General features: G+C 40.4%; 1 protein-coding gene and 2 long non-coding RNA genes across 4 annotated transcripts in view; 1 reads left to right on the top strand and 2 right to left on the bottom strand.

The window, feature by feature from the left end:
* LOC141900106 (inositol polyphosphate-5-phosphatase A-like) overlaps positions 1-23,325 on the bottom strand; it is a 221,486-nt gene that overhangs the window by 37,727 nt on the left and 160,434 nt on the right. The window contains exon 11 of the mRNA XM_074786850.1: positions 10,118-10,191. Within this exon, the coding sequence (XP_074642951.1) occupies positions 10,118-10,191 (74 nt within the window). The remainder of the gene's footprint in view (positions 1-10,117; positions 10,192-23,325) is intronic.
* On the top strand, positions 19,363-20,940 carry LOC141900107 (uncharacterized). Of its 2 annotated transcripts, XR_012618660.1 has the most exons (4): positions 19,363-19,496; positions 19,607-19,689; positions 20,636-20,695; positions 20,776-20,940. It is a non-coding gene; the product is annotated as an uncharacterized LOC141900107 (long non-coding RNA). The 2 variants fall into 2 exon arrangements; XR_012618659.1 differs by having other exon boundaries at positions 19,396-19,689.
* LOC141900108 (uncharacterized) lies at positions 21,458-22,607 on the bottom strand. Its single transcript, XR_012618661.1, has 4 exons — positions 22,163-22,607; positions 21,882-21,974; positions 21,663-21,782; positions 21,458-21,569 (listed from the first exon to the last, which is right to left on the bottom strand). It is a non-coding gene; the product is annotated as an uncharacterized LOC141900108 (long non-coding RNA).

Raw genomic sequence — 23,325 nt, forward strand, 5'->3', positions numbered from 1 at the left:
GGATCGAAGATGTCTACAGACACAGCAACCACAGATTTGGCTCCTTTGAAAAAATCGAGAGGGGGTCACCGCGGCCAGGTGACGAAGACGATATTAAAAGCTGAATCTTTGGTATTGGCAGAAGGTCTTACAGTATCCAAGCTCGACGAAATCGGATCCAGCATTGAGTCAATTAGAAGGCAGCTGTCGAAGATAAGAATTCTAGATGAATCAATCCAGAACCTAACCGACATAGAAAAACTACAAGAAGAAGTAGAGGAGGCCGAAGAATTCATAGAAGATAGTAAAAAGAATTAGCTGCTTGGGTAAGACACGCTTATGTCTGGGATCAACGTTAGATCCAACTACTAGAGAATTCAAAAATAGCAGTTATGTAAATCGTTGTTTGCCTAAATTGATATTGAAAAAGTTTCTTGGCAACATCAATGACTTTCCCGAATTCTGGGATGGTTATTGTTCGGCTATACACAACGCTACAGGCATGAGCGATGCAGAAAAATTCAATTATTTACGTATTCTACTGGAAGGGTAACCAGCTAGGGCTATTTCCGGTTTGACCTTGACGTCAGCTAATTACGACGTAGCAGTAGGCATTTTAATCGAGAGATACGGCCAGGAGTATAAAATCATCAATTCATATATGAATACAATGATTGAACTTAATCCACCAAATTCTAATAAGCAATCATTACGAGAATACAGCCATTCGATTGAAAAGTGTATCCGTGGATTGGAGGCCATTGGACATGGTCCCGAAACATAGTCAAGATTATTAGTACCAATCATTGTTAAGAAATTACCAAAAAAAAGTCTTAGAAAATATTGCGCGCCAAAACGGAGGCAACTTGGACATGACTCTTGCTCGTTACAGTATTATCTACAAACCGAAATTAATGTATTATGTCCAGGCAAGGAGTCAACTACTATCACTAAAAATTCTGTTTCAACGTTACCGACTGCGTCATTTGCCGTTAATTCGACCAGTGTTAAAGAACGTCATTGCGTTTACTGTGGTGAAACTCATAATCCTACAGATTGGGGGAAAGTTACCGACCCCAAGAAACGGGTATCAATAATTAAATCGAAACGTTTGTCTTTCAATTGTCTAGGTCCTCACATTGTTAGCAGGTGCTCATCAAAATTTAGATGTAAAAAATGTAAGAATAAACATCACTCCAGTTTATGCGAGTATAGAAATGTCGATCGTCTTCAGTCTAATGAAAAAAAAGATGAAACGGTCGAATCGGGTGCAGAATTAAAACAAGAGTCTGCATCCGTAGTACTTTCTGAGGAGAGCAAGGTCTATCACATTTCTGCAAATAAAACCATTTTGCTTAAAACTGCAGTAGCTAATGTTTACAGCCCGATATCCAACGTACAATGTGCAGCAAACCTGCTCTTCGATGAAGGTTCTACCGCGTTCTTTTGTTACTGAAGATTTGACTAAACAATTGCAATTAGTACCTATTCGATCAGGAAATGTAGATATCTCTACCTTTGGAGGTACGAAACAGGGTCATCGAAAGATGGACGTTGTTAGATTGTCGATCCAAGCGTTATCGGGTGAAAACATTTCAATTGATGCGTTAGTCTGTCCTAAAATAGCGTCATCATTAGTTAATTGCATTCATTCAGCGGTTGAAAAATATCCATATTTACAGGGTTTGAAGTTTGCCAGTCCTGCAGTTAATTCTAACTCTTTCAATGTTTCAATGCTCATAGGTGTTGATAAATATTGGTCATTTGTAGGCGGTCAAGTGATTCGAGGACATGGACCTACCGCAGTTTTGTCAAAATTAGGCTATTCATTATCAGGGCCGCTGAATGAGCGTAATTCTAACTCAAATTATTTGATAATTATACTGTTTCTTAAGCGAGGACACGATCTATGGTTCGAAAATTGAACCCTGAATTACGAAACACTTATGACAATATTATCCGAGATCAAGTCAATAGAGGGTTCATTGAGTTAGTTGAAGAAAGTGACCCTCTAATGAGGCCGTGCCATTATATCCCTCATCACCCGGTCATCAAGAATAGTGCTACCACACCAATTAGAGTGGTTTATAATTGAAGTTGTTGTGTTGGCGGTAAACCGAGTTCGAACGATTGTCTTCACAGAGGACCGTGCTTGATTAACGATTTACGCTCAATCCTGCATCGGTTCAGGCTGAGTAAGCATGCTTTTTGTTCTGATATTGAAAAAGCATTCTTGCACGTAATCCTTCATGAGGACGATCGAGATTTTGTTCGTTTCCTGTGGCTTTCTGATCCAACAGATCAGGAAAGTGCTTTTCAAATACACAGGTTCAAAGTTGTTCTCTTTGGGGCGACTAGCTCACCATTTATACTTAACGCAACGCTTAACTATCACTTAGAACAAAATCCTGGAGAGGTATCTAGTGACATACGTCGAAATATCTATATTGACAACATAATTTCTGGTTGCGATTCCAATGACTGTTTGAGTAATTATTTCAGTACTTCACGTTCACTATTGCTAGATGCGGGTTTTAATTTACATGAATGGGTTTCTAACAGTGAGAATTTGCGGATTCTAGCACATTCTGATAATGTACTAAGTGAGAAACAGATTATCAAACTACTGGGTATTATTTGGGATGCTTACACTGATAATTTGAAGTTAGCGACTCGTGAACTTCTGGTTGATGATTTAGTTTCAAAGCGTAAAATTGTTCGAAACGCAGCTAAAGTATTCGATCCACTAGGTTTTTTTGGGCAAGTCACTGTATCGAGCAAAATATTCATTCAAAAACTATGGAAGGGTCAATATGACTGGGACCAAACCCTACCCATAGCATTACGGGATGAATGGAGAATCATTAATGCTAATTTAGTTAAAATATTTGCGATTTCATTACCGCGTCGATATAATGAATCTATGAATACAGATAAACTAGGGGTCCAGGGACACCATGCCCACTAGGGAAATGGTTTCAAATACTCAACAATCTATCAATTTCAATATTCAACGCCCCCTGGTGACCATTTACAAAAACCAACGACCTTGAAACTCACCACAATCATAGAACATGTCAGCAGCTACGATTTTGTAATTGATTGTGATAACAAAATATGCCTCGTTACCAATTTAATATGGAAATACTAAGTCATTCTACTATTCAACGCCCCCTGGTGACCATATTCAAAACCCAATGACCTCGAAACTCACCGCAATCATAGAACATGTCATGAACTACAACTTTGCAATTGATCATGGTAACAAAATATGCCTAGGTACCAATATAATAAGGAAATACTAAGTTATTCTACTATTCAACACCCCCTGGTGACCATATAGAAAAACTAATGTCCTTAAAACTCGCAACAATCATAGATGATGTCATGAGCTACAACTTTCCAATTGATTGTGGTTACAAAATATGCATAGGTACGCATTTAATATAGAAATACTAAGATATTGTATTATTCAACGCCCCCTGGTGGCCATATACGAAATCCAATTACCTTGAAACTCGCCACAATCATAGAACACGTTATGAGCTACAACTTTCTAATTGATTGTGGTAGCAAAATACGCTTAGGTATCAATATAATGTGGAAAAACTTTTTCCCACTTATGCATGAGTACTGGTGACACAAAGATGGCCGCCAATTGCGTCATAATTGGCTGATGAAAAATACCTGTCTCAGGTATAAAACATCCCTTTCCAAAGAATACCCATCACAAATTGCAATGAGAAATGGCAAACCAGTAGGAAGCTACAGGACTCAGAATTCGGGCCAAAATTAACATTTTTGGGCACTAAAAAGGTCATAGGACGGCCATCTTGAGTCCGACCGACCCAGATGGGCCCTGGGGGGATTCACATATATCCGAAAGATCAAGGTAATTGATCAAAGCGTCTTCAAAATTTCCCTCAAAAAGTTCAAAAATGTGTAAAAAGTGCTGATTTTGGCGAACAACAATGGCTGCTAGTCGGCCATCTTGATTCTGACAGGGCCAGTTTTTGGTCTGAAGATGTGTCTAGGGTAGATACATGTATAACCCAAATATCAAGACGTTACCTTGAAGCGTCTTCAAAACTTCCCAAAATAACTGGATTCCGTCTACGGACGGACGGACGACGGACGAAAAGTGAACGCAATAGCCCGCTGGGACTAAGTCCCAAGTGGGCTAAAAACCTAAACCACGGACTAGATAACAAAGTTCGTTCCACAATTATTTGCACAACTTCAGGACGAACCTCTAGACCAATAAACAAACTGTATCCGCTAGAGATCAACAGTGAAAGCGAGTTGGAGGAGACCGTCATCATTCCCAAAGTGGTTCCAGATAGAGCGACGAGATGCAGTTCGAGACGTGCAGCAAAAATCGCCTCTGATAGGATAAAAGCCATCGTTTGCGGCGGGGAGGATGTTGGAAATAGTAATAACTGAATATATGTATGTATATATATATATATATATATATACACGGGAGACACGAAGACGCTATGTTTTCTGACTATACGTACTACTACTAGTGGCTATAAATAGACGTAGCCTACACGTACAAATGAGGTCACGTCACACAGGTGCACGGCTATCGCCGAAAGATCGATAATTGTAACAGAAGGAAATTATACACTTGCTAAACGTCAGTAATAGAATCTAAATGTAAAACGAAATAAATGTTGTCTGGTCTGCGGCGCTCTTACGGCAACTGGTACCAACAAACTTTCGAATAAACCCTACCCCCCATCCGGAATTCATCCGGAATTCCGTATAAATCCGGAAAACTTTCCTCCCTGCACATGGTTGTTTACAGACTTTTGGACTACGTTTATTCGACTACTAATTGCCGGATTGAAAAAGACTAGTTTTGTACGATGGATATTATCGAGATTGGAACAATATACGATCAGCTGTGTTGATAAGCGTGTGCATTGATCCTCTAGTGACCTTTCTTCTGTTGGATAGCGATTGGACTGATTATTGAATAGTTTTCATGATTCTATTTCTATATTTTCAATATTTCAAATAAAAGTCTTTTGTCATTCTAAAAATAATTTTTGTTGTTGAAAATCCTCTGCCTTCAAGAAACTGTTGTTGCCACAATGAACTATAATTAACCAGTGATCACGGCAAGCTTAACCTGTATACTTCAAGAAAGGCCTGGAAATGACTCCAAGAATTGAATATTTGATGATTAAAATATCTTTTGGATGGATGGGTAGAAGAAAAAGAAAATATATAACGGACAATTGATGTATCTTATTGAATGTTTTTTTCATTTCAATGGAATATTTCAGAATATAAGATTTTTTGAATGAAATGAATATTGACTCAGCCAAAGGCATAGTCTCGAATGAACCAGCATGCATGTCGACCAACAAATCTCGACCGACAAGCTCGCTCATGAAGGGTCAGAGTTTGGTAGATCCAGCAGGTGATAAATTTGATGTTTTAAGTACCTAATTCGGAACATTTAGTTCTATTTGATAGAATATTCCACAAGAGTCTTTCGATTAATATGATTATGAGTCAGACGGCATCTGGCTCGATCCCGCAGCAGGCACTGGCTATGGCAATAACTGCTCTTGGACGGTCAATCATGGGATCCTTTTAATTGAGCGGGTGACCGGTGACAAATCTAGAATCAGCTGCAGCACAACAACAAATCTGGCAACTGCCTGTAAATCGAATACATTTCTTTCCTCTTCAATATAAATCTGCAAAATACGATACAGGTACAAATAAATGAAAAGCTTAAAATAAAAAGACAGGAATTCTATATTCTCAAATTTCGCACATAACGTACCTCAGAAAGCAGCGATTTGAACGCTGTGATGATACAGCAGAGCCCCTCATAGTTCATGAGTTGTCTTAAATCAGGAGGTGATTCATACGAAATGCGCATTTCATTTTGTGATTTTGCCCTGAAAGTTACGCTCGTTGCTTGGGAAAATTGTTAATATTGAGGGCCTTATGGGCGTAAGGCCAACCAATAACTTGTTGCCTTGAAGAAATTACGCTAAACTGTATCTAAAGTAGAAAGCAAATATTTTGATGGGTGGCATTGAAACGTGTTTCCAATAAAATTAAATTTACTTGGATTTGGAATAAAAATTTTATTATCTCAAATCGTCTATAAAAAGCACCATAACGCACTTAAATTGATGAATAAGTCAACTACATCAACATAATAAGTAAGTTAATACATGGCAACCGTCTTCAAAAATTAGGAGAATATAAATCGGAAAATGAAGCGTAAAAAATGTTAGGAACTTGTACAAAATTTTCAGACGAGTGTCACTTTATATATCACATGAAAAGAAATGGAACCACGAAAGCATACATTTTCAGAAACTAGATACCAATATCTAGTTCGTCACATTTTATTTTTTTTTAATAAGGCCGACCATATGGACAGAAATCGCACTTTTGTTGCCGAAAAAGCCAAGAATTTTACTTCCGGGTTCCTAAAATGCAAATTGACGCTATTGTAGAATGTTGATCGAAATTCCGAAATTCTACGAACTAGTGGTGAATGTTGGCTCAAGATTTAATCAAGTTAGGTTCGGATCCCACGTTTACGGGTCCGTATCTCTAAACACTAGAACAAAATAAGAGCCCCAAGTGGCACTATGGCCAGCCTGTCAGCTTTTCATAAAATAGCAAATGATGATGCATTCTGTGGGTTAAATTTGTTAAAATGCACTCCCAGCTCAGAGTCAATACCTTATTAGACTGGTTGCCTGTCCCATTCAATATGGCCCGTCCGCCATCTTCCGCGGATTTTAGGGATCCAATCAGATTTCAGTATTTCATCACGTGAACAATGTAACATGGCGCTTACACTGTGTCTCGATTTACGTTCCATGGACCTCTTTAAAGTCATTTTTTATACCAATGAAGAAAGAAATTCCGTTAAAACTGCCAGGTAACGCTTCTGCAGGCACTTGTTTAGCGTGTGGTACCGAAAATATCGGTATTCAATTCAGGATGGCTGCGTGACAGCGCCGTCGAAACCCACCGGTCGTCAATCAGCAATTTGGACTGGTGGATGGAAACAACAATACATACAATGCTACTATACCACTACTGACATACTGAACCTTGCAGCAGAGGCTACTTGTTTGTTCACTCGAGGCGATTGATTGATTGTTCTTAATGTGACATTGGACATCAGCAGTTGATCCAGTGAAAATAATGACATCAACAAGGTAACATCATCGTCATCGTCATCGTCATCGTCATCGTCATCGTCATCATCATCAGTTACATCAGCAAGCGCCGTTGCGCCAAGATGTTGTGTACTTAATTTCTCCACTGCTCACGATCTGATAAACTGATGAGGTTTAAAGAGCTGGATTCTGTGAATAACTGCACTAGCTGGCCTTCAATTTGAATTGTGATTGGATTATCTGTCCGGTCGAGACATGGTCTTTATGATTCTAAAGACACTATCATTCAAATCGGGGATATCAGGATCGTCCCAATTTGTGAATGAAAAAAAAAACTACTGTTCTATGTCATGAAGTACGTAGTCTCATTGCTTATTCTCTTGTCAGGGGCTGAACAAGATTTTGTACCAGAAGTGAACAATAAATATTGAATTCAGTGAAAAAGAATTGGTTGTGATGAATTTTATAATCGATTTCTAGCAAAGTCAACATTGACATTGTGTGGTCCATGAGGAGAAAGGATATTGCGAATTTCCAGTGTGATCTGAGTAACTTGTCTTGACCAAGTCTCTTAATTTGACTGTCCCAACTTGCTGTCTGTATCAGGAAATCAGTAGGCTGAGGTGGATCCAAATATCTGATCTTACAAAGCACTAAGGAGTTCAACAATTGTAAACTTTATTCAGATACTAAATATAGTCAACTGTATTAAAACATCAATTCACTAAATACATCTCAGAAAGGATGTCCCCTGTTCCTTAAGAATGTTCTGTATTCAGTGACGGTCGCGGCAGAGCTCACCTCGCATTAGATTTCGATCCTTGTTAGTTTGTATTCCGAGTACCAGGTAAATAATCAGCGGATTTATCTGATACTTACAGCAATTAATGTCTTTCGGTCCATTGTAAAGGGCAATTTTGATATCGCTCGAAGCTAAGCAAATTCGAAGAGATGCCATCTTAAGCAGGAAGTAACTTGCTACTTTACATGTTTGACCTTATTTGACATGCATCGAAAATGTAAAATGGAGGATGGGCACAACCGGTCTCTAATTGAAGATAGAGACCGGTAACCAGTCTAAAGTGAGAATACAACCCAAGTTGAAATATAGTTGCATCTAAAATCCGAACTCCGCTGCGACTGAAACGCTGATGTGTTAGTTAATTAGATGGCGCCAGCTACCGGTGCAGAAATAATCAAGGCTCGAATTTATCCTTTTTTTCACCAGGTTTTTGAACTGATCAAAACAGTAAGCTCATATCGAAGATAGAGACCGGTAACCAGTCTAATACATAATAATTTACACAATACAATCGTAGAATACAAAAGTAGTACAGACAGCGACTGGATCTGGCAGGAACAAATACCTCAGATAAATCTTTTCCCTTGGGTCTTATTGATTTTAATGCGGAATAGAATTGAATTTTCTGAAATTTGCTCAAAACAAAATTGAATTGGATTTGATGTTTTTATTTGTTTAATAAAGTAAAATTGAATTAGATTTGATATTTTTTGCGGAATAAAATTTGATTGAATTTGTAGTTGGAGCACATGGCTAATTAGTATATCAAGGTCATCTATCCAATTTAAGAAAAAGCTTTTTTCCCGGACTTTGCACAATGGTCAATGATATTTTCTGTAGTGCTAATACAAATATTCCTCCCAAAACCCAAATCAACTCAAGCTTTCACAGAAATCGATCTTGAAATACAATTTTAGATCTTTAAATAAAACCTGGAAGTAAAACGGTAGACAATATACCGCGGGTTAATGTGCACACCTGCTGATTTCTGCGGCTAAGCCAATCATAGAGGAGTCTTTGCTATTTGATTGGCTTTTCAAAACCAATATTTTTGCGATCATATATTCGCGAAAAAGCTCATATAAATTTCAGCGAGGCCCTCTTTCAAAATTCAGCTACGTAGAGTTTGGAGAATGGATAATGCTTTAATGAATGATATGTATGAATATATGCTCAGTTGCACAATAAAAGAGCCTTTGCTCTGGAAACCATGTCATTTAAATTCGCTCCATTTGTATAGTAATAGGCTCAGCCAACGGTTGGCCTAATGACACGAAGCTCAGTGCGCATTATCAATTAATACGACCAATAATTAAAGTTGGCAAGATTCGTATTGTCTGTACGCACATGAGTTACTCCTTGAAAATGGTTTAAAACCGAAAATTTGGGCTTTTAATTTATTTCTATGGTTTCGATTTTTTAAAAACTTTTTCGATTTTGAAAAAAAGCTTTTCCAATCTTGTGATTGTGGGATTTATATTTTGATATCTCTTCTAGTTTTTGTTTTATGAATCTCTCAAAAACACAGAAACCCTGGCATAGCACAGCATTTCTTGAAAAATTGTTATAGTTAATAGCATCAAAAATATGCCATCAGTCGGCCATCATTGTTCTGAGTGTGTCAGTTTTTAACTGAAGATATGTCTAGGGCAGATACCAAATATAAACCAAATATCAAGACCATCAAAAGAATCATCTTCAAAACTTTGCAATATAACTTTTACGGATGGACGAATGGACAGACGGATGAAAAGAACACAATAGCCTGTTAGGACTTAAGTCCCAAGTGGGCTTACAAAATATCTAAATCTTGATATCAAATGTATAAATTATCAAAAGTAAGGATTCCATAGAATTTACAGATCTAGTGAAAGTGAAGTCAACATAATGTTCAATGTTTTTAAAAAAGATGTCAGTTAAGTTTCAGTTCACATGAAACAAATGTTATGTTTTTTATCAATCTGTTTTTGAATTCACAGCATAAAGAAACCATCAAATGTAAACATTGTGTATAGCCAGACGTGATTACTCCATGGCATCCCACAGGCCTGACGCTCTGTAACACTTATACTCAAGACACAATGCTCTGCATATCAAGAATTCTTAAACATATGCCATGTATAAAAGGGAGTGAACGCTATCCTTTTTTTATAGATGTACATACCTTGGTGGAAAATCCAATTCAAACTCGTGAACTCTATCTCTGAAGTAATCAAGCTCATTGTCATATTCATGTAACTGGAAATTAAGAAAATAAAACCAAATTTATTGCTTCATATCCTACTCATGTACTACATAAACTGCGCATCGTGTACTGAGTATTGTAAAGATTTCTTGGGTTCGTAGATTTCCCTAAGTATGTGCATTATCTGTGTAATAACATAGTGATGTAACGACATGTGGGCCTGTACAGTTTGGGGTTTCTCTGCAGCGGTATACAAATAAATATTATCATTATTTCCTGAGGGAAATCAATTTCCAGCAAAATCTTCTATTGTTTATGTTTTGTAACAAAGCTTTTTCAAGCACAAAAATAATGAATAGTGGCAACCAACGTGCAGGTTTTCTTCTGGTAAAAATAGCGGCACACTAAAGAACTGGTATACAAAATTTTGTAGAACTGTCTTCATCAGTTCCATTTGAATTTCTTAGGAGCGCCACCAAGTATTAACAAGAGGCCCACGGGCCTTATACCTTCATGACGCAGTAGAAGATGAATGGTTCAGTATTCAAAGTCTTACAGAAAGATTGACACTGTAACGATGTAACAAGTTTTAAAATAGTTAAGATGGTATAGGCTATGTGGCGATAATGTTCATTTTCTGTTAATATATCCTTACATGAAAAGACAAGCCCATTTTAGTTGCCCCAAAGATCACACTACATGAAAAAATGCATCAAGAATTGGTGTAGGCATCGTGCTGAAAAGAAATCCAAGATGGATGGCAATCCTGGTGGCCATCTTGAACTCAATTTTCGGTAAGGGGTAGACATTTCACCTACCAAAATTCTTACACCTAGTATCATGAAAATGCATCAAGAATTGCAGGCTGTTTCGTGCTAGAAATTCAAGATGGCTGACCTGGCGGCCATATTTGAAAGCCGATGACCTCCAAATACTAAAGACATGGACAGCTTACCTACCCTGATACTCACATCAAATTTTGTGATAATCCATCAAGAATTGCAAGCTGCATAGTGCAAACAAGAAATTCAAGATGGCCACCCCAATGGCAGCCATATTTGATCACCAATGACATTTTTTTATAATAGGGGTGGACATCTCACCAAACCCAATCTTCAAGCTTATTTTCGAAAAGATTCATCGCAAATTACACTGTGTCGAATAACTGTGTCAAATTCAATTCAATTCCGAGGGCCTGGCTTAGGCCTATACAATAGGAGTCAATTAAAATTCGACTTTTTGAAAAACGAGCACAGATGCCTATTCAAATCACATGTAATTAAAAGATTCAGTGCTTGTTAGTTAGATGTCCCTATTTTCATCGCGCACGTGGTAAAATTATTGTTTACATCGAACGTCTTCAACAGCTGATACAACCGCACCCGCGTCGGTCAATCATCTTCATTGATTCATATACTAAAATGTTCACTATGAAAAAATATGCGGTAAATCAATCCGGAACTTTTCAGTAGAATGTTAGACACTAGGTACCATTCTTTAAAGGTTTATTTGTTGTATGTCATTAACAATCAGTTATATAATACTTTATTCATAACTTTGAAGCAGCGCACCGGCAGCGAACGCTCAAGCAAGGTCAGTCACGTAGGCCAACGATAACACGAAACAAACCACGGTTTTGCCGGTTAAGAGCGTCTCTTCACATAAATAAGAGGGACTGTAATGGACCATTTGTTGACACTTAATAAACTTCGTATGGATACAATCAAGATAATTCCACCCTATAATTCCACTATTCAACGATCGACGTGCAGCTTTTAAACAAGGTGCTGACATTCATTATGCTAGTCACATTGTAACTCTACGCACATCAAAATCACACTTGAATAGAAGTGTTGACTTATGAGAAACGATCGAAATCTAGCAATTTGATTGGGCAAATAGCAGCACTATAGTTCAAAAAAGTTGAAATGGATGAACATACAATTACTAAGTACAAAGTAACCATGTACCATGTCAAATTAGCTTTGAGGATTAAAAAGACACAGTTATCTAGCTAAAAAATCCCCAGTGCCAGTTGTCTAAAATTATTATGCCAATTGCATGTGGCACATGTACCTACACACCAAGCTTAGACTTATAATTGCGAAGCCATGCTATAAGTAGAAATGTTGTCTTCACGCGAAGACATGTATATCTCCCAGACATTCCATAACTGTTCTCGTGACAACAGATGAATCATCTGCAATGATTACAGAAGACACAGTTTCCCCTAAAGTTCAAAATATGCAGGTATAAAACACGCCAACTTTTAAAACATTGCTCGGAACTTACTCAACCAAGCAACAGCGCTGCTCGGTATACTACTCGGTTCCGTTCGGTTTTGATGAATAGCTCCGCGCAATATGAGCTGCTCGGTAATCATTGCTCGGAATTCAATTTCAATCGTAAGTAGATCCGTGCAAATACCAACTGCTCGGATTTCTGCTCGGCTTCAATCCTTAGCGGATCCAAGCAAAAACGAAAAGCTCAGCAATCTGCTCAGCTTCGACCGTTAGTAGTTCTGCACAAAACAAACTGCTTGGCATTCTGCTAAGTTTTAATTGTCAAATAATGCGAAGAATATACCGGTTGAATACCACAATAAATCAGCTAATAAAAATCTTTTGAAAAGATTTCATAAAGCTTCATTCAATGAGCCGAGGCCCTTTAAACTGGGAGTTTAATACACTGAGTATTCAATTATTTTGTCTTATTTGACGATGTTTTTAATATCATTGACAGTAAATAACTAGAGGTGCAAGGCCCTAATTGTGAAGTCTAAGAGTCAGATAAAGTACTTTCCATAGCCAAGGCATTTTTTCTAAGTGACTTGGAGCATGGATTAAGCACCCTCCCCAGCATAAATCATCAAATTAAATAGGAAGTTTTTTAGTCTATCAAGTTTTCATTGAAATCTTTCTGCAGTCCTTCGTGTTTTCATTTTTCCACAGTCCTCGCAAGTTTTATGTTTACAACACACAACTCAATTACTATTTCTTTTATTGAAACTTTTTCCCTTAGGTTTTCCTCGAAAAAATGCTGGGATCAGGAACCGTCCAGTAGAAGCCACCTTCAGGAGCATGTGTTACACATCCATCTCACCGCGCCACTCGCTTCGAAGCAAAAACGAATAGCTCAGCAAAAGGGCTCAGCTTTGATCGTTAGTAGATCTGCACAAAAACAAACTGCTTGGCATTCTGCTAAGCTTTAATCGTCAAATAATGCAGAGAATATACCGGTTGAATACCACAATAAATCAGCTAATGAAAATCATTGGAAGAGATTTCATTTGACGATGTTTTAAATATCATTGACAGCAAATAACTAGAGGCGCACGGCCGTAATTGTGAAGTCTAAGAGTCAGATAAAGTACTTTGCATAGCCAAGGCATTTTTTTCTAAGTGACTTGGCGCATGATGGGTTAAGCACCCTCTCCAGCATAAATCATCAAATTAAATAGGAAGTTTTTTGGTCTTTTGTGTTTTCTTTGAAATCTTTCCACAGTCCTTCGTGTTTTCATTTTTCCGCAGACCTTGCAAGTTTTATGTTTACAATACACAACTCAATTGCCATTTTTTAAATTGAAACTTTTTCCTTTAGTTTTTCCTTGAAAAAATGCAGGGATCAGGAACCGTCCCGTAGAAGCCACCTTCAGGAGCATGTGCTACACATCCATCTTGAGTCCAATCGACCCAATTTTTCTTATGGGCCCTTTGGGGATTCAAATATGTACGAAAAATCAAGGTAATTGATATAAGCGTCTTCAAAATTTCCCTCAAAACGTTCAAAAATGTGTAAAAAGTGCTGATTTGGGCGAACAACGGTGGCTGCCAGTCGGCCATCTTGAATCTGACCGGGCCAGTTTCTAGGCTGAAGATGTGTCTAGGGTAGATACACGTATGAACCAAATATCAAGACATTACCTTGAAGCGTCTTCAAAACTTCCCAAAATAACTGGATTCCTAAAGTCCCAATTGGGCTAAAAAGAATACTTTTACATTTTGAGCCATTTTAATTAGACATAAAAACTAAATCCAATTCGACTTAGCGTAATTCATCAAGAAAAACATTGATCTTAAGTATTCTTGCTAACTACTGTATGTGTTATTTGCAAAATAAAATTTCAAGGTGCAAACAAAGTTTAACAAATATTATTTCATCATAAATTGGCATAATTCAATGAAAGATTAGATCAAGCTTATATAGTCAACTCTTCATCTAACAGACAACTCTTAATCTTACATAGTCAAATCGTGATATCAAATTTCCCTTGAAGACTTCAATAAAGGACTTATGGTCCAGTTGCCTGCCAGACTGTGCGGAGTAAAAATCTATCACCCTGTTGGCCTACTGATGTGCAAAAATTTCATTGAAAATTAAACAAGAACAAGGCAATTTGATACTGTGTATTTATGACCCCGCGATATAAAAATGATGAGTGTATCCAGGGATAACCATACTATGAAATATCATTGTCAATGGTTATCTAAGAATTGAGTTTACAGGGCTTTAGGCAAAAGATCTATACTAACCTGGACCTTTGGCCCTAGAACTCCAAAATCACTAAGGCACATCCTCTCTCCAGGCGTAATCATACTGTGAAATAGTATGTCCTGTTATCAATGGTTCTTCTTGAATCGTGTTAACAAGGTTTCAAATGATTGACCTGAGGAGACCTTGACCTTTGATCCTCGGACCACGAAATCAATAGGGCACATCCTCCCACTAGAGGTTATCATACTAAGTAATATCATGGTCCTGCTATCGACGGTAATTCTTGAATCACGTTCACAAGGTTTCACATGAATGACCTGTAGTGACCTTGACCTCTGATCCTTGGACACCAAAATCAATAGAACACATCCTCCCTGCAGGATATAACTACAATTTTTGGAACTAAAATTTGTATTTCCGAGTAGTACTTACCCTTTCCTATGGTTTTTGCCAATATTTTCTAAATTTGGATTGATCGCCAATGGTTTTTCTATACGACCCGGCCCTGCGGTATTGCATTTAGCCACCGGCGAAATCCGCCATCTTTTTACGTCATAGCAGACAAAAAAAAAACAGCTATGCGGGGCAGGTGGGCGGGATTCCCACCATAGGAAAGGGTAAGTACTACTCAGAAATACAAATTTTAGTTCCAAAAATTGTAATATTTCCGTCGAGTACTGTACCCTTTCCTATGGTTTTTGCTAGACTAGCCTAGCACAAGGATGGTGGGAAAGGTAGATAGAAAAACCACCGCTCAAACGCAAGGTAAGAGGGAAAAAGAGAGCACTTACCCAAACACGGAATGGAGCACTGTAGCACAGGTAAGAGGGAAAAAGAGAGCACTTACCCAAGCACGGAATGGAGCACTGTAGCACAGGGAAGACCGGTTGGCCACAGTGAGTCCGTCCAGCTCAGGGCCCCCCAGAATTTTGCGAAAATTAATACTTGCAGATATGAGCCCAAACTATGTACAAGGATACACCCCATGTGATCCTGATAATGCAACATAAATATTCTACACTAAAGGGTCCGATCGGAAAGAACGGACACCTTGAGCCATGACAACAGGACCAAGTGAAGCTAATGAGCCCAACTGGCCTGAAACATCCCGTAAATAAAATGACGTGAATGTCGATGGAGAATTCCAAAAGGCGGCCCGACAGACTTCCTCCAACGGAGCACCCAAAAAGGCTGCGCAGGAAGTAGCCATAGACCTCACTTGATGAGAAACCACTCCCTCCGAGGAAAGATTCTCCTTCAATAAAATGTCCTTGATCAGTGAAGAGACCCATCGGGCCACTGTGTCCCGCGAAATATCACCCTTAAGGTGATCCAGCAGCGGAATAAATAACCGCTCCCGTGAACCCCTCCGTGAAACAGAGCGATCTAAATAGAAACACAACGCCCGCACAGGACATAAAGTCCTGTCCGGGATGCCCAGTTCCACTCGATGTTTTAGGGCTTCAATTCGCCATTGACGCCCAACCGAGCCTGGTCGTTGGTTCTTTGCCACAAATTCCAAAGCAGGCCGCAGCGAAACAAATTCCTTTGCTGGCCCGAAGACAATATGACCTTGACGGACTGAAAGCGCATGAATCTCAGAGCGACGGGCCGAGCAAGCCAAGAACAAAAAGGGTGCGCAGGAAGTAGCCATAGACCTCACTTGATGAGAAACCACTCCCTCCGAGGAAAGATTCTCCTTCAATAAAATGTCCTTGATCAGTGAAGAGACCCATCGGGCCACTGTGTCCCGCGAAATATCACCCTTAAGGTGATCCAGCAGCGGAATAAATAACCGCTCCCGTGAACCCCTCCGTGAAACAGAGCGATCTAAATAGAAACACAACGCCCAGTTCCACTCGATGTTTTAGGGCTTCAATTCGCCATTGACGCCCAACCGAGCCTGGTCGTTGGTTCTTTGCCACAAATTCCAAAGCAGGCCGCAGCGAAACAAATTCCTTCGCTGGCCCGAAGACAATATGACCTTGACGGACTGAAAGCGCATGAATCTCAGAGCGACGGGCCGAGCAAGCCAAGAACAGCAAAAATACAGTCTTTTTTGACAAATTTGCAAATGACGCTGCCGAAAGAGGTTCAAATGGAGCCTCCATTAACTTCTTCGAAATTACAAACAGATCCCATGGTGGAACTGTCCTTGGTACCCGAGGCCGGGAAATAGAAAACCCTGCAACCAGCTGGGATATCCGATGAACCCCTGCTACATTTGGCCATCCAGAAGCACGCAATGTATGAGAAATCGCGGAGCGGTAACCTTTAATAGTTATGACCTGCAAACCTTTTACTTCAAATAGGTGCAGTAAAAAATCTGCCAATTGAGCTACAGAGGGTGAGCATGGATCAATTTACCCTGCAGCACACCATTCCGCAAAATGACTCCATTTGGCATCGTAAATGGTACTTGTTGATGGCCGCTTAGATCCTGCGATAAAGGAGGCAGCCTGTTCTGAAAAGCCTGAAGCTGACAAGGATCGCTGGACAATGGCCAGGCTAGCAGATTTAACCACTGGCTGTTTGGATGATGCCGAAAGTTCCCCTGAGACAGAAGCGATGGGAAATTCGGAAGAATCCTGGGGTTGTTGCACAGTAGGTTGAGAAGTGGTAGGAACCATTTCTGAGCCGGCCAACATGGTGCTACCAGAACTATGTTGCAATTGACTGATCTCTCTATTTGATCCAGTAAGCGCAGCAGGACTGGTGTGGGCGGGAACGCATACGCATGCATCCCCGACCAGTCCAGAGAGAAGGCATCGACCCCCCCTTCCACACGGCCAGCATTTCTAGGAAATTTTTGTGGTTGGTGGCCTCGTAGCAGGACAATCTCCCGGCTTTGAGTCGGTTCTCCAGATGTGCCCCCCATCCTTGGTGACTGGCATCCGTGAATACACTGGAGCCTCTAACGGGGCTAGTGACACCCCGAGCCGAAGATTCGTAGTTGCCGCCCACCACTGAAGATCCGGACTTAGATGGGTTGGAGGTACGGGAATCAAGGTCTCCCAGTTGCCCTTTGACTGAGACCAGAAGACCTTCCAATATTGTTGCAAGCGCCTGCTTCTGAGGCGGCCTAAGGGTACCACCAGACCCATGGAGCTGATGGAGCCTAGAAGCCGTGACCAGTAACGAGCTGTTCTCGGGGTTGTGGACACTCCCGCTACAGCTTCTTGAAGTTTGGCTACTCGGGCCATAGACGGAAAGACTTTGCCGATTCGGAGATGGAAGTCCATGCCGAGATAAGTGAACAGTTGGGCCGGCGTCAACTGAGATTTTTTCCCTGTTTACGCGGAACCATAGCTGATGGACTAAGTCCAAGACTGAGGTCATTGCCTCCCGACATTCCTGAGCCAAATTCGCGACTATTAACCAGTCGTCGAGGTGAACGAACAGTCGAACACCCCTTGACTGAAGTACCTTCTGAACAGACTTGACCAACTTGGTGAAAACCCACGGGGCCATACTGAGGCCAAATGGAAGAGACCTGAATTGGAACTGGCGGCCTTTCCACATTATCCTGAGAAATCGCCGAGATTTTGGGTAAATTGGAACCTGAAAGTAAGCATCTTTCAGGTCCAATGAAGCCGCCCATTGACCCGGACGGAGCCCTTGAATCACCTCCTTGGGCTTGGTCATCCGGAACCTTGGAATGTCTAGGTGCCGATTGAGGGATGACAGATCTATCACTGTCCGTTGACCCCCTGTGGCCTTTGGTACCATGAATATTCGAGAAAACCAGCCGGGAGAAGTTTCGTTGCAAACTGGTTCTATCGCTCCCTTCTGGGCCAATTCCTTGAGAGCCGGAGAGATTAAGGCCTCCTGACCTGGTTTTGGCCGCATGTCGGGAGGTGACCTCATCAGGCGCGGTCTCCTTAGGAAACGGAGACGGTAACCACGAGAGACGACCCGGGAGGGCCAACCGTCTCCAAAAAGGTCGGACCAGTGGGTTGCTGCCTGCTGCAGACAACCTCCCACTGGTCCCAAAAATTTATTTCGAGTTTTTCCGAAAGGAAGAGCCCCTTTTTGGAGCCTTCCCCTTGCCTCGATACGAACCGGAACTGTTACGACCGGACGAGGCTTGACACGATTGTTGAAGTTGCGCGCTAGTTCTCCAACCGGCATCCGAAGCCGCCTGAGAAAGCGCTGAAGTTTGAGATGGTCCTGTTTGCGTCCGTGCCGAACCTTGCACCGCCGGCGTCAGACCAGAACGCTTTTTCCACGGAGTTCGGGGGTTGGACTTGGCCTGAACCTCCCGAATCTTCCTCAGCTCTGCGGAATCCGGAGCGCACCAACCGGAGAAGAGACGTGAAGACGTCCCCAATGGGGCTCTCAGCAAAGCATTGGACACCATATCCGGTAGAGTTTTGGACCTGGAGTCCATCACTGACTGACGGGAGGCTAACACAAGATTAGCCAGACCCCGAACCGACAACGGAATTACATGCGAAACAGACCGAGCCAAAGATTGGATAATCCGGTCCATTCCCTCCAGTTTTAGGGCAACTGACTCTGGGTTGGAGCCCGCATGAATGGCGGCGTGAGTCTCGCGAAGCTCACCCGTCAACACCTTAAGTGCCATATCTTGAAACGAACCAACCCTGGTAAGATTGTCCAGGATTGACGTCATGGCCACCAAACCGGACTTAGGCAAACGAATACCCGACTGTGCTGTAACAGTATCCGGGCTGATCAAAGTCACGACGGTACGAGTAAAGGCAAATGCGACCATGTCGAACGTTATGACGTAGCGCGTCTCTATTGGTTAAATTGATTGTTGCGCTAAAAATAGCTTCGCGGTTGAGCGCGCGTGTTGAATGAATACGGAACGGCACCCGGACTAATGTCACGTTTTAAGGTATTAAGTTTTTGGGATTCGAACCGAAACATATCTAAAACGAAATTATACGTGTTTTAGCGTTTAGCTATGTTCCAGTTTTCTCAACTTTCGCCATATTAATTTCCCAGGGCGGCGCTGAAAACCAGGAAGTAATTTTGTCATTTTGCCGGTTTTGGGCCTCCGAAATCTCAAAGTTTTGGAAGAATTTAAGGTAGAATAGACAGTTCAGTCATCCAAATACCCAATAGTATTAAAACCCATCTAAAAAAGAATAGAATGATACCTTATATGTCTATATGGCATTGGAAATAAGTGAGATATTCCCAGTTTCTCGTACTACTTCAAAACTAATTTTATGAGCTAGCGTTTTTACCTTATTAATTTTGATGACTTTTACCCGAATATAATTGGGTTCATTCGAAATCTGAAAACATACGTAATTAGATCTTGTTCTCCTGTCAATTTTGATATATAGAATGTGTACTCCCTATTACGAGTTGACTTAGAATTTGTGTCATCAAGTTAGGCCTAATCGTAAACTGCGGACCAAATTCGAAAATTATTGTAATTGGACTAGTGCCACAGTCTATAAAACACATACTGAGACTTATTGAATCCTGAAATGAAGGACTGTTATGAGAGTAATCATTTGGCATAAGGAAATATTGAATTCGTTGCGTAATATGTCTAAACTAGGATTTTCCACGAGAAAGGCGTAAAAGCGCAGGCGTTACCTCAATTTTGGCTCTGACACAGAAATTTGTGTGCAGGTCTTCGGGTGGTGGGGCCATTTTTGTAGGGGATTTCCCTGAAAATTCTGACTAATTACTGCGCTGTCACAGTAAACAATTGATTAATACAGACTCGAAAATGTGTGTCTGTCCTGTCCAACAGTGCCGCACCCTTGTTGTGGAAACGGCTAAAGGGAAATAAATTTGATTGATCTGTTTCTCGTGGAAAACCAGCCTATGGCTCATTTTCACGCATCTCACATCTAATGTCGAATTCAGTTTTGTTTGAAAGGATATCAGGTTGTCTGGCTCAGTAAGTGTTTAGTGTAGGCCTACTAGGGACCTATGTTTATTGTATTGGAAGATTGCCAAAAATCTTTGAATTGTTAATTTTATTTTAAAGATAATATATTTTTTGTTTTATAGGATTCGTCAGTTATTTGTCAGACATAGCAGATATTTTATAACCGATTTTCCCATTCAAATGTAAGTTGTATCGAGCAGAAATTTGCATTTTTTTCATATTTATTTGTTTATAACATAATATTGACATTTGTTTATTTCAGGTAGATGGCAAGTAGCGTGCATTTGGTTCTGATGGTACCCATGGAATTCAGCAGTTGGCCTTCCATATCATATCAATACATTTTACAAATTAGTAACCGCAATTGCTCAAATGGCTTGTTGCATTCAAACCTTCTGTCTCATTGTTTTAGGTTGGAAATAAAAGATTGATGTACTTTCAATTTGCTTCTTTTTCTGACTGCGATATACGTATATTACCACGTCTACAGCTCGTTGAACCCGGGTTTCAAAGTATGCGGGTTCATATGAACCCAGCGTTTGCAGGGCTGCATCTACACTTAATTTAGCTCCAGTAACTGAATCCACATCTGGTCTCAGTTTCACAAAAGAGTTAAACTCAAATTTTTGGTGTAATTGCTATTGGGTACTTCATGTTTTGAATGAGGACAACAATTCAAACTTAACCGTTTTAGGCTTAAACTTTTTCGTGAAACTGGGCCCTGTAGAGTTTTTCGTGAACATAGGTTCAATTCTCAATAGGTTATATAACTCCTTTTTCAAAAACCTGGCTTTTTGCATTCAACCCGTGTTTCGAGCTTAGTGTAGACGCATAACCTCGGTATAAGATGCAAGTGTAGACGAAGCTTCTCTTATTTTCTTCTGTTAGTAGGAATGAATAGGAATTCACGACTTCAAGAATACGCATAAGAAAAAGCTCTTTTATATGTTTAGATTTATTCAAACATCAAAGTGAAAAGATGGAAACAAGTAAAATCTTGACAATCCCCAGTTTAAAGATTCAACTTCATGCCCTTGTACTTGATATCTGCATCACCTAAAAATGAATAAAAGCAAACAAAAAAATCAATTGATTGCTGAAAGTTAAATGATTCAATACAGCAGCGATGACTACAGATGATGTATTTACCATTCAGTCAGTGAGGCCTACTCACTTTTTATCATCTCCAATCCTGTAAACCTGGCTTATCTAGTCACAAGTTGACCTCTAAATTAGCATTGTTCCGGTTCCTGTAACAGGCTGAACTCTCTGAAAAAAAAAAACATTGCCTTTGAAATAAAAAAATTGCATGTGGAAATTTATCTCAAGACTTCATAGTTATGTAAATAAATGACATGAATAGCCTACCGTCTTACGACTCTAAGAGGCCTAGGCCTACTTTTCGGGTCCATGGAAAAATCATTCGACACTAGTAGATAGGTGGTCTGTCAAAAATGTTTCCTAAAAATAAGATAAGTAGCAGTGAGTACACTACCTACACGTACACTCAACCCCCAGTAGATTGTTTGATGAGAACCTAATCTACTAAAGTATCGCTTGTCCATGTTTTTGTAGACTACATTAAAGTGTGGATGGAGTAGACACTTGAAGATAATTAGACACCGTAGAATTGAGTGCAGGACACTTACATTTGTTTCGTTTATTCTTCTCGTTAGGACCTTGGCTGCTTCGGGAATCAGGTTCCGATTCGATGCGACAGAAGAGTAGTAGTAGGCCTGTACCACATGGCATGACCGAGTACCGACAGCTGATATTTTATCGGTCGTAGCGCACTATTTTATCATGATCCATAGCCATATTCCAACCTTGGTGCCTTGAGTGCGGTACAGTTATTCTTTTAAACGGACTTGGGCCATTTGTGATGTGAAATACTACATTTTATACCAGATCCAGTCAGTTAAAGAACATTCTCCGTCTTGTTTATCATGACGGCCGCCATTTTGACTAGCGGTAATTGATGATTGACACCAATCAAATTTTTAAAACTAATCTTCCAGCGATGTTGCTTTCAATTAATTTTATGTTTTATATGTTATTTATAGTCTTTAAATGGATTCTTTTATAAATATTATTTAAAATACATCGCAGAATAGATTTTAGATCCTTCCACGCGCGTATCGCGAGACCGCGCGGTGTTGTTTATTAAGAGTATTATGACGTCATAACAACATTCGCGCACCTAGATAGTTCACGTGTTTGGTGTCAAGGTCGCTGAAAGTTGCGGCTCTGTACCTTCGTGAAGTATAATCAGCATCCAGGCAGTTATGACTGTGATCCACAGCACCTGGAGTTGCGTAATACGCCGAGCGAAATGCGCCTATAGGTGGATCGGTTGAACTAAAATATTTCCCAGATTTCATACCCCGTTCTGGAGGGGGAAATGAAAATGTTCCAGGTCGACATTCACCCCATAATTGCGTATCCAATCGAGCCCATTCTCTCGAAAGCGCTAACGATTCCCGTAAAACTTTAAGATCGGAGTCTGGAGGGCGATAAGCTTCCATTGACTCACCGACCAGAGGAGCTGCTGTGGGCTTAGCGCGAGTTGCCCCGTGCTTGACAAAGAACTCACTTATCATCGCTCTAAATGGCATGTCCCCCGCTGGTTCGGATAAAACTGAAGGGGACGGAGATACATTGCGAACCAGGGAAGCCCCCATCGTCTGGGGCAACCCACAATTGCTCGCGACAGGAACGACCCCAGAAGGAATTGCCGCTTCTCGGACCGGATCCTCATTGAAATCAGACCCTACCGCAGCATCCAGGAATTCAGAGTCAGAATTCCGAAGAA

The sequence above is a fragment of the Tubulanus polymorphus genome, chromosome 2, assembly GCF_964204645.1.
Source record: "Tubulanus polymorphus chromosome 2, tnTubPoly1.2, whole genome shotgun sequence".
Taxonomy (NCBI): domain Eukaryota; kingdom Metazoa; phylum Nemertea; class Palaeonemertea; order Tubulaniformes; family Tubulanidae; genus Tubulanus; species Tubulanus polymorphus.